Source organism: Primulina huaijiensis, unplaced genomic scaffold, assembly GCF_012295235.1.
Source record: "Primulina huaijiensis isolate GDHJ02 unplaced genomic scaffold, ASM1229523v2 scaffold37281, whole genome shotgun sequence".
Classification (NCBI taxonomy): Eukaryota; Viridiplantae; Streptophyta; class Magnoliopsida; order Lamiales; family Gesneriaceae; genus Primulina; species Primulina huaijiensis.
The window spans coordinates 1-11,724 of record NW_027358705.1 but is presented as its reverse complement, the minus strand read 5'-3'; the positions used below and the strand labels follow the sequence as shown (position 1 = coordinate 11,724).

The window sequence follows — 11,724 nt, the reverse complement described above, 5'->3', positions numbered from 1 at the left end:
ACAAATCTTGGGAACTCTAGGACACAAGTCTGTTGAAAAGAACTGGCCATCTGAAGCTTGTCTTTGATGGAAGGCGGTAAATTTACAACGAAAATTTAACACCCTCGTCGTCTGCTGACGTTCCTTTGAAGATGGCAAGCTTCCCCTTATGCTCTAGCTGCTTCAAGGCTCGCATTAGAATTGTGCGATCCATTCCATGAAGCTCTGGTTTCCACAGACGGACAAGACTGAGAATTTATCCGGTTGCAGAAATCACGTAGAAAACAGATAAAAGGGAAAAAAAGGTATTCCTCGTACATAAATTGTGTATGCAAGATTCAAGAGCTAAGAATGTGTACCTGTCCCTCGAGACTCTACCCCTGAACGTATTTCCTCAACCGTCATGACACTGTCCTCAAATCCATTATCCTTCACCTGTAAAACACAAGAGACATCCTACATAGAGCAAAGATTCGAGGAAATCAGGACTTCAATGGAAAATTAGATTGATACTCACGAAGCGCAATATCAAGTCAGCCCAATCTTGGATCCGATGCCAAAGGATTAAACATTTTCTGTGACCTTTATCTAACCATTCTGCGCGTCCTGTTGATTTTAATTAAAAATATAAGTGATCAACCTTTTTATAAAGATTATATCAACTTAATAGTTCCGTACAACATGTACACACCTTCGGAAACTAAGGCCGACAGAAATGCCTCCCTAGCTTCATGACTTAAAGATCCTGTAGTATCAGGATCCGAACATTAAACGAGCAACAATCAAAATCACAAACTTTTTGCAATAATAATTATAACTAAAATACAAAAATAACAGGTCACATAATATCCATTAAGGAACCCAATTTACAAGGTTTTTCCTCATAAAGAGTAAAGAAAATGATAAGCTATCCAATCACGACGTCTTCTAATTGACGAGAAGTAGCAATTTGCAAAGTGTCAAATATCCCGACTTTTAATGTCAGACAGGACTTGCAACGAGGTATTAAGCTATTAATCACACCTTTTTAATTTTCATATTTTTCTTTCATAGGTCACTCCCGTGTTATAGCGCTATTATATACGCAATGCTATCCTATAAGGATCTAAATGCTCTTCTGTTCAAACAATACTCTCACCTACTCTACCACACAGATCACATTCACATTGCTCTACTTTGTATGGTATAGTTGTGATTATCCAACAAAAGGAAACCCGAGCCAGTATTAGTTTTTGGGCGGATGCCGGCAGTTCAAATTTTGAGCAATAAATATGAAGTCTGATATCCATCTCGCTCAAAAACAATCACAACCAATTTCCAAAACAATAATAGTAAGTAGAAAGCAAGAACCACAATTTACAGGCATGAGTCCAGTCCAATGTTAGCTAGTAAAGAACCTTGTTCAGCTGGTCGAAAATGAGTCATACATTAAATTAATTCCACAGAGACATGTAAAAGAATCAGAAGAGAGGAACAACTAAAATAAAAACAACATGGAGATATATATTTCTTTGAAAGAGGAACAACTAAAATAAAAACATGGAGATATATACTTCTTGAAAGAGGAACAACTAAAATAAAAACAACATGGACATATATATTTCTTTGGAAGAGGAACTTAAACAGGAAGACTTACTTTCAATACCAGGATTACTGAACAACGGGAAATCTTCTTCCAGTCCAACAGTAAAGATTTTTTGAGTTCTGCAGAAATCAAGTATCAGCTCCTTCCAGAGTTGTATCTGCTTCTCCCTAGTTTCTTTAACCGGCTGCAAACTACAAAACAAAGAAAAGTTATTGTGTCAAAAGGACAAAGGTTTCTCTTTGAAAGAGCCCGTGGAACAGAATAAATGAAGTAATATGCTTGCAGCTCCAGAACAACATCGATCCATAAATTTTGAAGAAAATCTAGCACCACTACGACCAATTTCCATGGAAAGCATAAGATTTCACAGAAGTTTTTCATCTATCATATCGAAATTTGAAGACAACATGGAAAAGATCAAAGATAAGGTCAATGTTGAGATGCAATGCACAAGACGACTAGAAAAACCTCTAGTCACAGTGCCATGTAAGCCAACGTTCATTGGCATCACTTTATGGAAATCAAATGGTGTTTAAACGCATTATCTCCCCACCATAACTTGACTATTCTCTGTACTCGATTCTAATGTTACAGAAGGAGTAAACATCATACAAACCAACATCAACTGACACCAACAATTACAGCCCAACATATTCATCAATCTAGGAAATCCACTGAGGTAGAAGGTAGAGATCTCCTTTCATATTATACGAAAATGACAAGGAAAAAAGTATGGCTTGATTCCTGTACTAATTCTTCGTGTAGCCTGAGTTGGCATGTTTTAACTATTCCAATGTAAGCGCTCGATCCCTACCTCTTGTTGCCAAAAAGAAAAATCAGCCACCACACAAAAATTGATTAACTGAGAATTGAGATGTTTGAATTGCTTAAACAAACATCATTAATTCAATGAAAGATGTTACAAAAGCCGATTAATCAAAACAAGCAGCATAAAAAACCCCCATAACTCGAGCACCTACAGGATATACTGCGGGACCATGTAAAGAAAAAAAGGTTACCTCTAGAGTCTAGAATAAACGAGCTCAGTAAAACAACATAAATTGCTCATTGTTTCTGCAATATTTCCACCCAAATAACACAGCAAATTCCAATTTGAGGAGAAAAAGAAACACACGCCATTTAAATGTTTCTTCACTATATCCCCCCGATTCATAACCTTTTCCTTTGTGTGTGTATCCTTCAGCAATTAGATACTGCATAATTTCTCACATCCACTCCTCAACAAATTTGATCCAACCACTAATCTTTCGTTTACAATCCTAAAATAAAGAAATAAGCCGAGGCTCTTACATCTTAATACTAAAAATCCATAAATAACGCTTACTTCATAACAACAAAAACCCAATACAAATACCAATTTTAAGCAACAAAAATCGATATTAAAAAATTACTATTACAAAATGGTAAAAAATTGGAAGAGAGATTTACGTGAAATAAGGAGGGTAGTTAAAGAAGTGGGGAAGTATGAATTCACCCAACGTCTGCATATTTTCTTCTTTGCTTCGGATCAGATCTTCAAAGTCAGAAGAACACAGTAACTATAACAAAATAACAGTTAAAAAATAATACTCCCTTCGTCCCCATCGTTATTAAAAAATGATAAATTTTATAATAAAAAAATGTCTATTTAATCATTATTCAATGAAAAATTTGATAAAATAAAACAATTATACAAATAATTATTTATATTAATTTAATATAAATAAATTAGTAAAAGAGTAGAAAAGGTAAGGATAAATTTAAAAATTAAATTATATAATTGAGATGTATGAAAACAAAATATAACTTAAATAGGTTGAATAAAAAGAATAATCTTGTGGATAAAATCGAGTTAGTTTAACTAGGGCGTGGCAGCAGCTAAATGCATGTCAAAAGTTATAATTATTTGAGTTTATGATAAAATCAGTAATTTTCATATAAATACAAATAATGAGATTATTAATTAAATCAAATTAGAAATAGTTACATGTAAGATGGATATAGAAACCGTTTCAAGTGGGCAACCTGTTTTGTTTACGCACAAATTGCTATTTTTCTTTCGGGGCGATAGAATCTCATGGTAATTTCAAACTTAATAAATCGGAGTTTAAATAATATAGCCTGTCAAACATTATATTCAATTGAAAATTGCAAAATGTCATTTCAGATGTTTATGTATATATACACTTACAAACTAACACAATAGCTTGCAAACCTCGAGAAGGTGTTGGTAGGAACTTGAGCGCTTGATTGAAAGTTAAAAGTTCGATTTCTCCTATCAACACCTTCTAGGAATTTGCAAATTTCGTTTGTCCATATGTTTGTCCAGTGCACACCGAAAAGTAGCAACCACGAGTTCTCACGTCGTAATATATGTATTATGTTGTTGTCATTTTGTACTAATACTTTGCATTTGACATTTTGTTGTGTAAATTTGGTTTCATCACATAAAAGCTAACCATTTTAAACAAATGAATTGCGTCAAAACAAAATTAATTATTCTTTAAATGTGTTATAGTGTTTCTCCAAAAAAACAAAACAATGTACCTTTTTCTTGATTTTCCATTTTTGTGTTGTTTGTTAGATATGTTCCCCAAATTACTACATGAACTGCCCCTTTATACACCCAACCCATTTCAAATTAAAACAGTTAGCAGATAACTTAACCCAAAAAGAAAAAAACTTCGACGATCAATAAATTTTCCAAGTCAGTATCACAAAAATAAAATGAAAAGTTTGGGGTGGGGTGGGTGGGGGATGGTACTAGTAGGTCTCACCTCAATAATGCAACCTCACCATCAGGGTTTCCTTGGTTTGGTATCATCCAATCTAAATATCAGTTACATTTATTATGTGGTCATCCACATGTTTTTTTTTTTCACTTTATTCCATCAATTTTGGGAAACATAAATAAAAATTTAAATGTGTACGCGAGCTATCCTAATAATTCCCATAAAACATGGTTCAATTGAAATGTTAAAAAACTGTTTTATATTTTTAAAATAACCATCTAACAAACTTATAAATTATTTTTGTTTTCTTCTTGATAAATTTACGAAGAAGAATATAAAAATCACGTTTTTTTAGAAGTTACGAACAGTTTCTTGATCATGCTATCGAATTGTTTAATTTAATAAAATAAATGTATAATTTTGTTTCTTTGAAAGGGTCAACAATGGACTTTTCAAATGAAAATGGCAGTAACAGGTTTTCACTCCGTCATCATTATCACACCCGGACATTATTACACTGTCCAAAACGTGCACTCACGTGGACCCCAATATCTCTCCTCTTTGTATTCAGCAAATCATCTCTCCAGTTTCTATTCTTCAATTTTACATATACAGCTCTTCTTGTCCCTCTGTAAAAAGAATGAAAATTTTAATCTATGTTTTGTGCAATAATCTTTGTTCATGCTATCTTCTTGAAAAGGGTAAATTCTTTCATAGTAATACTTTACCCCTTTTGATTTTTCAGATCTTTAAAGCCCAAGAAAGCAGCTTTCATTACTAGTAATTTACCCTTTTATTCTCATTGATCCATTCACCTTCTTTACCTGTCTTTTTAATACGCACATGTGTGCTTGAAAGGCTCTTTATTTTTCTTTATTTTTCATTCCAATCGCTCTTTCGTGCGTAAAGTTTGTTCTTTTTTGTGAAGTTATATTTTTTCACTCTTTTTTCATGAGAGTTCTGGATTCTCATTTTTGGATTTGTAATTTGATGAAAGTTGAAAATTGGGATGAATTGAGATGCAATTGAGCTGATTTACAAGTTGGAAGTTTGTCGAATGTATGACCCCGAATTTTCAACTTTCAGAATCATGAAGGTTTTGTTTTCAAGTTGACAACTTTGATCTGAAAATTCACGGATGCTTGATCTCCATGAGTTGTTTAAATAGCTTTTTAGTGGAAAAGTGGTCCGCTTGGGCCGTTTTTTTTGGGTTTTTAGTTTTTGATTTGGAATTTTCAATTTATGAATGCTTTGCAGAATTGACTATATTGCAGGTATTTTTTTTATTGGTTCTGTAAGGGAAGAAATTCCTTTTGATTGTGCAAATTACTTAATAAGTTTTTATTTTCTGATTTGACAAAACTGTAACTCTCCATTTGTTTTGCTTCTCAGTTTAATAGATCTTGCATTTCACTTGTTTCTAAAGTGTATTTATTGAATTTTTAGGACATTGAAACTTATTGTGTTGTGAATAACCGGGGCCGTTGCTTGATAGAAAAAAGGGGCAGATTGGTGTGAGGAATCATGGATAAAAATGGGTCTGAGGATTGGAGGGATATGGTGAGGAAAATGCTTCCTGCAGGGGCGCCCATTCCCGATGAGGATAACCTGGATTATTCAATAGCGTTAGAGTATGATGGCCCTCCAGTTTCGTATGAAATTCCCCGAGCCGAACCTCTTGATATGAATGCAGATGCAATTCCAATTGCTGAACCACTTTCCCAGTCTAGAAGATTAGTGACCCGCGATATGACCCCTGTTGTAGAACCAATCCTCTTGCCCATGTCACGTATCGTGAGCGTTGCAAATTATTCTAATCATAGTCCCAGGATGTCTGGAAGTTCGGAATCCGAGGTGTCTGTTTTGCAAAATGCTGATTTTTCTTCGCCATCCCCTTCAGCTTCTCCCGGTTCAGTGCACGGTCACCAAAGTAATGTTCCAAAAGACTCTTCCAATGACGGGAGGAGAGCCACAGTGGTCACCTTTAATAAAGGTGACAGATCTGACAGGAGAGTCGTGGATACAGAGAAACAAGTGTTTCCCGAATATGTTGGTGTCACCAAAGAAAAGAAGAGGAGAAAGAAAACGAGAATGTGTTATAGGTGTGGAAAAGGAAAGTGGGAGACGAAGGAATCATGTCTGGTTTGTGATGCAAAATATTGCAGCAATTGTTTGCTTAGAGCGATGGGTTCGATGCCAGAAGGGCGCAAATGTGTTACTTGCATCAGTGAGCCGATTGACGAGTCGAAGAGGTCTAAACTCGGCAAACATTCTAGGCTTTTGTCACGTTTACTTAGTCCATTGGAAGTCAAACAAATAATGAAAGGCGAAAAAGGGTGTTCGGCGAACCAACTTCGACCAGAGCAGTTGATTGTTAATGGGTGTCCTCTGAAACCAGAAGAGATGGCCGAACTTTTCGGATGCCCTTTGCCTCCTAGGAAGTTGAAGCCAGGCCGCTATTGGTATGATAAGGAATCAGGTCTTTGGGGAAAGGTGATACCTTTTTCATTGTTCGTTATTACTGGATATCTTGTCTTGGGAACTGCAAATGCTCATATAGTTTTCGGATTCCATTTTGACAGGACGGAGAAAAGCCAGAGATAATTATTAGTTCAAACTTGAATTTTACAGGAAAACTTAGTCCTCATGCAAGCAATGGGAATACTGAGGTATACATCAATGGTCGAGAAATAACAAAACTTGAGCTGAGAATACTAAAGGTTCGTCTTTTTAGAGCCAGATGTTAATGTGAGAATCTTTTTATACTTTTGTAGAAAAATGATGTGATTTAGGAGAGTTCGTGTTTTGTTTTCATTGTTAGGTTAGTTACGCGAATCACATAAATATCAATTACTTAAAGGTCACACCTCACAACTCGTAATATCTGTACATAAATCTTTATTATATCAATAACATGGAAAAGATAGGAAAAAAAGAAGTTAATGATCTTGTGCTGTGTTATAGCACTTTTGTAAAGCTTTGATCATAGTCATACTTTTGTGGATACAATGTAAGAGTTTATGAGACACTGTGATTATGAATAAATCCTTCTATTCACTTTGTAGCATTTAAATGCTATGATCGGCTTGCCGAATTAGGGCTAGAAGAGTAATAATATCAAAAAGACAATTTTAAGGACTTAGGAATGGGAGAAAGTGATGTTTTTGGCTTTAAGCCATTTGCTTTTCGCATGATGTTTCAAATGATTCAATCCTGTGGGCCTTCAACTTTATGGTTCAACTTATGTTACCAATGCTTTTTGCTGAATCTTGGTTTCACTTTTGTGAAAGTAGTTTTTGTTTGTTGTTTTGTATTTGATACAGTTGGCAAATGTGCAATGTCCTCGTGATACCCATTTTTGGGTATATGATGATGGCCGTTACGAGGAGGAAGGACAAAATAATATTAGAGGAAATATATGGGAAAAGGTAAGTTTCAGGAATGTTGATGAAATTATGTTCCAAATACTGTTGCATGTCCAGTGAATCGTTTCACCGACTCTCAATTCTTCCAGGCATCAACCAGATTTGTCTGCTCCTTGTTCTCTTTACCTGTACCACAAGGTCAGCCTCATGGACATAAGGATGAGCCTAGCAATTATGCTACCGTACCAAATTATCTAGAGCAGAAAAAGATCCAGAAGCTTCTGCTGCTTGGACTCCAAGGCTCTGGGACCAGTACTATTTTCAAGCAGGTAACCATGATGAAGTGGTCAAAAGTGGCATTGTTACTAGGAACTTGCGACAGCTAATTTGGTTAAAATTTCACCTGAAATAATTTACTCTTGTAAGTTTTCACTGTTACATCATTGAAAGAATTTGCATGTTGTGGGTAACTTAGTNGGACGTAAATATTTTGACTTGGCTATTTGTTTCTTCGGCATCAAGCGGTGATTTGGTTGAGGTTTTTAAGATTCTCAGTTAATGTTTCGTGGACCATTTTAATCATGTTTGTTAAAAACTCATCATTTTCTATGTGATATCAGCTTAAGTCAAACAATCTTAAAAAATGCAATCCCATAGATGGGTTCAGTTGACCACGGTTGGCTGAGTATAGATACTAATGTTTTCTCAGATGTACAGTGATTGTCTTGTCATAGCTTTTTATGTTATATCTAATTGACTACTCATTTTTTTCTCACGAAACAGGCCAAATTTTTGTATGGAAGCAAGTTTACATATGAAGAACTGCAGGATATCAAGCTTATGATCCAGAGCAACATGTATAAGTATCTTAGCATTCTGCTTGATGGTCGAGAACGATTCGAGGAGGAAGCTGTATCAAAATCCAAAAGGCAAGGTTCTGATGAATCAGGTAATAATAGAATAACTATGCTAAATTATATTATTTTCCTGTTTCCTTGTCATTTTCTTTCGTTCATCTTTCTTGTACTTGTTCTCGTGCACAGTTACAATTTTTTTTTAGATTTATAGGAAACTCTTTAATCATAAGCTGTTGTTTACTGATTCATTAGTTTCCAATGATATTTGCATAACATGTTCCGATCTTTCCAGGTTGGGCAAATCAGAACCTGGAAAAAGTTGAGTTATGTTCAGTTTTATTCGTGCTTTTGGAAAATGCATGTTCAAAAATGAGCTAGATGATGTGATGTGTTTTTTGTTTTTTGAAAGAAATATTTGCTACTGTATTTGGTTAAATAATTTTATGATATTGTGCGGGGTATTGAAATTTGAAAATATATTATAACGGGTTGATATAATATAATAATATAATTGTTGTCGGGAGTGATGGAAATTAAATTTAAAATAATAATTGTATGTTTGGAAAATAAGGTTGAGTCTGCTTGTTTTAATGTCTGGCGACTGAAATGTTAGTTATATTTCTTCTTTTCTTCGTTGGTTGTCATAAAAGTTGTGAGATTGGTGTTTTCAGAATAAATTGACTTTATTTTTTGTTCTAGTATCTCAATAACTTTAGTTACTTTTAAATTTGGATGTACATTTGTCCTATGACTAATGAAAATTCTAGAATACCTTAACTTTCTTACGGTAATTGAGTGAATATCCATCCTACAGGGGAAGACTCGGAATCCATTGAACCAAATCAATGCATATATTCCCTCAATCCGAGACTGAAGCATTTCTCTGATTGGCTCCTGGATATCATAGCTACGGGAGATTTAGATACATTCTTTCCTGCTGCAACGCGTGAGTATGCTCCACTTGTTGAAGAAGTGTGGCGATATTCTGCCATACAGGAAACGTACAGGAGAAAGAACGAACTTCACTTTTTACCTGACGTGGCTGAGTACTTCTTAAGCAGGGTATTGTATTTTGTTTTGGGTCTAGTTGCACAATTTATATTAAACCAGTTGCATTTATGTTGACTCGAACTTTTGTTTTCCCCGACAGGCTGTTGAAATATCGAGCAATGAGTATGATCCTTCAGACCGTGATATACTGTATGCTGAAGGGGTGACTCAAGGGAATGGTTTGGCCTTTCTGGAGTTCACACTGGATGATCGTAGCCCAATGTCGGAAACCTACACTGAAAATCTTGATGCCGTGTCCCCGCCTCAGACAAAGTAAGTAATATTATTCTTAGATTATTAAGTAAAAAAATTGTTTATGAGGAGATTCGATATTATTAACATCATGATATATGTTTAGTATGATTTATGTAGACTTAGTTATGGTAAAGATTGTGTGAATCATTTATAGGGATCGTGTGATAGCTAGTTTTAAATAAGTTCTAGGCATTTTGTTATTGTGCTGAATCACGTAAATGCTGTCTCCTGTTGCAACCGTCCGCATTTAAAATCATCATCGACATGAGAAAAACGTTAACTTTAATAATCAGGTATCAACTTATTAGAGTGAACGCCAAGGGGATGAATGAAGGATGCAAGTGGGTCGAAATGTTCGAAGACGTTAGCGTGGTCGTTTTCTGTGTGTCCCTGAGTGAATACGATCAACTGTGTGTTTCTCCAGACATTGTTGGTAGCAAAAACGGCGTCCTTCAAAACAAGATGATTCAAAGTCGGGACCTCTTTGAGACAACAGTCAGACATCCATGTTTCAAGGACACCCCATTTGTCTTGGTCTTGAACAAGTACGATCTTTTCGAAGAAAAAATCACCCGGGCTCCCATTGGCTCCTGTGAATGGTTCACCGATTTCAGTCCGGTTCGGCCCCACAACAACAACCAGTCGCTAGCGCACCAAGCTTACTTCTACATAGCAATGAAATTCAAGGATCTGTATGCGGCCCTCACTGGACGAAAGCTCTTTGTTTGGCAGTCAAGGGCGAGAGACCGACCCACAGTGGATGAAGCTTTCAAGTATATAAGAGAAGTCGTTAGATGGGATGATGAGAAAGAAGATAACTATTACGGGGGCGGAGAAGACTCGTTTTACAGTACCACAGAAGTGAGCGGCTCGCCATTTATCCCGCATGAGTAAAAGTGGTGTGTGTGACCCTTGAAAAAAGCATTTGGGATTTATGTATAGATAGTGAAGAAACTGAGATGAGATCAATAAACTTCATTCATAAATATTTTATTTTTTGCACCTTTTAGATGACTTTCCCCAGGTCTCTTGATTGTAATAATATCTGTTGTGGTACACCTTTGGGGTATATTATGTAATCTATTAGTCGAGGAATCATTTTGATAGAAATATTACATGTAATGAATGCTTAGCGTTGAACATCGGAGACAAGAAAAGAAACAAATCAACGTGTGAATCCTTACTCGTTTCAAATAAATTGGGAAAATTGTATTGATTTTATTCTTCTAATTTGTCAATGTTAGATTTGTTTTTGGATTTAGTCTTTTTTTTTTTCCCCGAAAATCACTAAAGAGACGAATAATGTTATCGCATAAATTTATATTATACATATTAAAATAAATAAAACAAAAATAAAAAAGAAAAATAAAACAAAATGACATCGAATATTTCAAAATGAGAGGAAAAATCTTATCGTTTTTCTTTTTTTTTTCTTAGATAAATTTTATTTTGTATAATATAGATTTTATTCTTGTTATCAAATAAGTAGTATTCGGTGACTTCGACGAAAAGCTACTACTTGATGAAAGATACAAGACTAAAACTCACCAAGTTACAAAGATTAAAATTGAAAATTTCACAAATAAATTTAATGGTTGTAAAGATTAAATTATCTATAAATTAATAATTTTGTTCTTCCCATAGTTGTTTTTAAATTAACTTTATATTTTTAGAAGTATTTTTGAATTTAAAATTCTTTAAAGATGTGAATTAAGTATCTATTATGATGAGCTTAATTCACAAGCTCAAGTTCATACCACTACAAAAACACGGGCAGAATAGCGACGGTTTTTAATAAACCGTTGCCACTATAGCGACGGTTTTTAGTAAACCGTCGCTTTCAAAGAGTAGCGACAGTTTTTAAAAAACCGTCGCTATATTAGCGACAGGTTCTGATATAC

General features: G+C 34.9%; 2 protein-coding genes across 6 annotated transcripts; one reads left to right on the top strand and one right to left on the bottom strand.

Moving 5' to 3' along the window:
* Positions 1-30: 30 nt before the first annotated feature.
* LOC140968506 (vacuolar protein sorting-associated protein 25-like) lies at positions 31-3,162 on the bottom strand. Of its 2 annotated transcripts, none has more exons than XM_073429495.1 (6): positions 3,014-3,162; positions 1,616-1,755; positions 671-724; positions 497-585; positions 339-414; positions 31-204 (listed from the first exon to the last, which is right to left on the bottom strand). In XM_073429495.1, exons 1-6 carry the CDS (start codon positions 3,070-3,072, stop codon positions 83-85), a joined length of 540 nt encoding a protein of 179 aa, XP_073285596.1. In that variant the 5' UTR covers positions 3,073-3,162; the 3' UTR covers positions 31-82. The 2 variants fall into 2 exon arrangements, with proteins under 2 accessions (XP_073285596.1, XP_073285597.1); XM_073429496.1 differs by lacking the exon at positions 3,014-3,162 and adding an exon at positions 2,700-2,963.
* Positions 3,163-4,832: 1,670 nt separating this feature from the next.
* LOC140968480 (extra-large guanine nucleotide-binding protein 3-like) lies at positions 4,833-10,888 on the top strand. Of its 4 annotated transcripts, none has more exons than XM_073429449.1 (9): positions 4,833-4,997; positions 5,743-6,789; positions 6,879-7,016; positions 7,620-7,724; positions 7,811-7,990; positions 8,445-8,610; positions 9,333-9,580; positions 9,669-9,841; positions 10,117-10,888. In XM_073429449.1, the coding sequence occupies exons 2-9, from the start codon at positions 5,821-5,823 to the stop codon at positions 10,715-10,717; spliced, it is 2,580 nt and encodes an 859-aa protein (XP_073285550.1). In that variant the 5' UTR covers positions 4,833-4,997; positions 5,743-5,820; the 3' UTR covers positions 10,718-10,888. The 4 variants fall into 4 exon arrangements, with proteins under 4 accessions (XP_073285550.1, XP_073285552.1, XP_073285553.1 ...); XM_073429451.1 differs by having other exon boundaries at positions 4,833-5,076; XM_073429452.1 differs by lacking the exon at positions 4,833-4,997 and adding an exon at positions 5,098-5,355.
* Positions 10,889-11,724: the final 836 nt, after the last annotated feature.